This window comes from Zalophus californianus, chromosome 11 (genome assembly GCF_009762305.2).
Source record: "Zalophus californianus isolate mZalCal1 chromosome 11, mZalCal1.pri.v2, whole genome shotgun sequence".
NCBI lineage: Eukaryota > Metazoa > Chordata > Mammalia > Carnivora > Otariidae > Zalophus > Zalophus californianus.
Window position 1 is genome coordinate 34,880,770 of NC_045605.1, and position 5,399 is coordinate 34,886,168.

A 5,399-nucleotide genomic window follows, 5' to 3' on the forward strand; every position below is an offset into this window, starting at 1 on the left:
AGATACCTATTCACACATAGAATAAATCTAAAACTGTTATCATGACCTTCAAGACATGGATACAATAAGAATCAAGTATTTGCCTTCTTATCAGATTTATAATAAAAGCCAAAGTCTTTACAATTGTCTCAAGCAGGAGCCAGCAAAGTTTATATTTTAGAAAACTATATATATATTTAGAAAACTATCATATATATTATACGTATATATCTAATATATACATATTAGAAAGTGCTTCAGTAGAGAAGAAGCTGACATATTTGGTTTCAAGTAATAGTAAGAAATTACAAAGGAAATAGAAAAAAAGTAGTAGAAATATATAGTAGTCCCCTCTTATCTGTGTGGGATGCATTCCAAGACCTTCGTTGAATGCCTGAAACCATGGATAATGCCAAACCCTTATATACTATGATTTTCCTATGCATACATACCCATGATAAAGTTTAATTTATTTATAAATTAGGCACAGTAAGAGATAAACAATAAATGATAATAAAATAGAACAATTTTAACAATATATTGTATATTATATTTTATTATATTTATATGTATATTGTATATTATTACAATGTATTGTAATAATTGTTATGTGCTACAGGTCTCTAACTTTCTGTCTTTCCCAAAATATCTTACTGTATTGTGCTCACTCTTCTTGTGATGATGTGAGATAAGATGCCTATGTGATGAGATGAAGTGAGGTGAGTGAAATAAGCATGGTGACATAGCATTAGGTTACTACTGACCTTCTGATAAGTCAGAGGGAGGATTATCTGCTTCAGGACCACAGTTGACCACAGGTAACTGAAACCAATGGAAACAAAGTGGATAAGGGGGGACTAATCCTGGATATCCTCTGAACTTTGAAGTCAACTTTATTTGATCCTTGATAATTCCCATTAGGCAAACTGGTGTAAAGAGTTAACTATTCCTTGTTCCCTGTTCTCATGATTTTGTAAGATTTTGTTGCACTTCCTAGAGGGGGCAGTAGTGAGCCCATTGTCCAGCCCTTTATTAAATCTTTCCTAGAGAACCTCTATGATCGCTGAATTCATTGATAATCACACTCTAGCATTTACCAAGAATTTAAGGAAAAGCATTTTGTGGTTAACTCATTTCATTCCCCTTCTGTTAAATTTCATTCTTTAAAATTGTCAATATGTACTTTCTAGTTAATATTAAAAAAATACAAGATAAAAAGTGAAAATACCCAGGCTATTTCTTCTATTCTGCTCTTTAGTTATGACTAATGTTAATTTGATATGTAAGCTTCTACAACTTTTTTCTCATGTGGTTACAAATACTTTTTTCATGAATAATATCAAGCGTTTATATTATCTATGATTTACCTTTTTACCTAACCACATAGTATAAGCATCATTTCACATTAGTACTTACGAACTTATTTCATTATTTTTACTTTTTAAAAATTAAATCCCACATAATGAATAAACCATAGGCATTCCTTATAGAAATATTTTTTTCCTCATATTTAAATAATTCAAACAACATCACAAAAAAGTGCTTTGAACATGTAATCATTGTAATTATGTATTAGTACTACTTTGGCTTAGGCTCCTAGAAGTAGAATTGCTAAAGCAAAGAGTTTATACTTTTTAATAAACCCTAAAACTATTTCAATTATAATCTCACTATCAGTGTATGAGAAAAACCATTTTTGACAATTCAGTGTTTCTCAATACTTTTATTTGCTATCTGAGAAATAAAATTTGAATTTTACTTTAAATTCCCTATTTTGGGGCGCCTGGGTGGCTCAGTTTGTTAAGCGACTGCCTGCAGCTCAGGTCATGATCCTGGAGTCCCAGGATCGAGTCCTGCATCAGGCTCCCTGCTCAGCAGGGTGTCTGCTTCTCCCTCTGACCCTCCTCCCTCTCATGCTCTATCTCATTCTCTCTCTCAAATAAATAAATAAAATCTTTTTTAAAAATAAAATAAATAAATTCCCTATTTTGAATTTCTCTGATTATGAAAGATATTGATCATCTTTTCTTATGTTTATGTCTGTTTTAAATATTTTCTGTAATGAATATCCTATTCATATCCTTAGCATATATTTTTTATGATACAGATTTTTGATATTGATTTGTATATATGTTGACATTAAAATTTTGTTTATTATGTACAGATAATTTTCTTTGACCTGTATTTTTTTCTGTTGTTTGATTTATTTGTCCTTGCAAATTTTTTAATTTATATAATATAAAATCATATATAAATATAATTTTTAGTGTAGAAAAGATTACTGTATACACATATAATATATGCAAAGTGCATACGTGTAATTTTTACTGTTGCAATATGTTTGGTTAGATTTATATAATAATCTTAAATTTGACAGAACTTGATTATTCAGAGGCACATGATTGAATATAGGAAAATCTAATCTAACCTAAAGATGTGTGGGATTCAATTTCTCTTAAACATTAGAGTTCCTATGAAACTCTTCTTAGGTTTTTGGTTTATAGGCATCAATCATTATGAAAAATGGAATATATTTATGGCACATTTATTTTTTAATTTTCTGATTTTCAATATATAATGCAATATAAATAAGTAAATTAATGCATAGAAAAATCATTGGTTGAAAAAAATAAAAAGAAAAACCATTGGTGGGAAGTGTTTCCATGTATATTCTTGGGGTCTTTCCCAAATTTTGATTCAGTTTGCCTAATAGGTCTAGGAATTTATATTTTAACAAGCACCCTTGACCTTTTTTTTTTCTGGTATACCTCTCTAGAAATTTCTAACTTACACACAATTTTGATTATTAATGAGATTACATTAGCTTTTGTATAAGTAATTTAAAAATAATTGTATACAATGTGTATTCAGAAGAAGCTGGGTGGACGGCAAGCATGGGAGAGAGCCAGAAACCGGTTGGAACCTAAGTCCCATCATTGTAGGAAAGAGATTGCCATCCTCTTCCTTCCTGAAGGAGGGAGAAAAAACTTCTGCTCCGTTGACCAGTTGAACAATTTACACTGATCCAGAGGAGGATTCTTCAGCCACTATGTCAACTGGCACAGATGTTTCTCTTTCGTCATAGGATGAAGATCAATCAAGGATCTAAACTTATCCGAAAAGCTAGAGAAGCACCGTTTCTTCCCATTGGAATGGCGGGGTTTTCAGCAATCGTTGCATATGGATTATATAAATTGAGGAGCAGGGGAAATACTAAAATGTCTGTTCACCTGATCCACATACGTGTGGCAGCCCAAGGCTTTGTTGTGGGAGCAATGACTCTCAGTATGGGCTATTCCATGTATAAGGAATTCTGGGCAAATCCTAAACCTTAGAAGAAGAGAAGCTGTCTTGGTTTTGTTGGTGGTGCTTGCTTTAGCTAGGCATCTCATATTGAGTTTATATGTTTATGTTGAAAATAAATCGTTTGAATGGGTCACACAATAACACAGTAATTTAAATATTGGCTTCCTTTCTTGCAGGCTTGATTTGCCTGGTAACCAAATTATTAGTGACCAGTTAACTAACTAGGTCATTCAGCGAAGTCAAATTAGAACAAAAGAAACATATCACTTTTAATTGTACTTGATAGTGGTAAAATATGCTCCTTCTTAAACTCTTCTGATAAAATCAGTTATAAAGAGGACAATTTGCCAATCCTGAGTACTCCCAGTTGTTGCAGAATATCACATGCTTTTGATGTTATGTAGGAATCCCACTTAACTTTTTCTGCCTGTTTTGCAAACTGATTGAGTACTTCAGTATTTAGGGCTGGTTGGCTCTTAACCCTTTCAGAACAGTGCATGGAATATAATATAATAAGCTTCCCCACAACCGAAAATATGTGTATTTAAACCAAACCTAAAAAAGCCGATAACATCTGCTTAGAAGTAGTATTTATTTCAGAATCATACTTGTAAACATGAGAATAACTTAACTGTGGATCCAAGTTTAGCTTTTTTTGTAATTGCAGAGTTATATTTATGCTGCTGTTGTATTAGAATAATTTTTAAATGTTATCTTAAAATAGAAATGTGTATTTTAAGTACTAATGCAAAGGTTAAATGATAAACAGTTTTTAAATGTATGAAGTTTATTTTCTCTGTAAGAATCATGAATGTTAACAAATTAACTATAATTGAAGTGATTAATGAATTATCAGCAAGGTGGTTTGGTCAGACATTATACAAAAACATTGGTATACTCCAGAATGCTTGACTCACCACTGACTCTAACTTGGATCAAATTCGAGTTTTCTCAATCTTAGCTATAAAATGAGAAGTTGAGCTAGGTAATTTCTACTGTCCTATATAGCTCATTATATGAGTCTGAAAAGTGCTTTAAAAATAAAGCTATTATGATTAACATAACATAATAATAAAAAAATAAAAGAAAAAGAAAAAAATAAAGCTATTACTAGGAACTATTTTCTCAGATTCCAATAGACTGGAATCTATAGTCCAGCAGGGAAGGCCGTCATTAAGTGATTATAAAAAGCATGTTGAAGGCTAGGTATAGGTAGCAGCACTAACATCCAGCAGGGGGACTTAACCCAGGGTTAGAGTCAGAGAAATTATTTCTCAGGAAGTGATGTTGTACCTCAAAGAGATGGTATGTTGATTTTCACTGAGAGTTTGATTCCTTGGCTTAATGTTATATGTTATTGGGACATTGGTGTGTGATTGCTTCCATGTCTCCTCCAATATCTTTGAGGCCATGATGATCTTTTTCATCCAAAACACCTGGCATTAGTGTCTGGCTCATATAAATATTCAATAAATATTTGTTTAATTAATTGGAAAAAATGTGTATTCAATGTTCCAATGAAAACATAGAATAATAGATAGGAGACAATACACAGAAGAGTTACAACACATGTCAGAGATTTTTTTTTTCTTTCTTTCCTATATTTGTACTAGTACACAACAAATGAGTTTGTATTTTTTTAAGGTTTTATTTTAATTCCAGTTAGTTAGCATTATATTAGTTTCAGGTGTACAGTATAGTGATTCAACAGTTCCATACATCACCCTGTATTCATCACAAGAACATTCCTTAATCCCCACACATATTTTACCCATCCCCCCACCCAGCTCCCCTCTGGGAACCTTCAGTTTGTTCTTTATAGTTAGGAGTCTGTTCCTTGGCTTCTCTCTCTCTCTCTTCTGTTGCTTGTTTGTTTTGTTTCTTAAATTCCACATGTGAGGGAAATCACCTATTTGCCTTTCTCTGCCTGAATTAACATGCTTAGCATTATACTCTCTAGCTCCCCATGTCATTGCAACTGGCAAGATTTCATTCTTTTTTATAGCTGAACAATATTCATATTTTTATCCATGCATCTATTGATGAACACTTGGGCTGCTTCCATATCTTGGCTATTGTAAATAATACAGCTCTGATGATAGCGGTGCATTTAT

At 32.1% G+C, this 5,399-nt stretch overlaps 1 protein-coding gene across 1 annotated transcript; it reads left to right on the forward strand.

Annotated features, from left to right (window-relative positions):
• Positions 1–3,028: 3,028 nt before the first annotated feature.
• On the forward strand, positions 3,029–3,325 carry LOC113915252 (HIG1 domain family member 1A, mitochondrial-like). Its single transcript, XM_035723068.1, is given in 2 exon segments — positions 3,029–3,073; positions 3,075–3,325. Coding segments are annotated over 2 exon segments (285 nt in total). The 3' UTR covers positions 3,315–3,325.
• Positions 3,326–5,399: the final 2,074 nt, after the last annotated feature.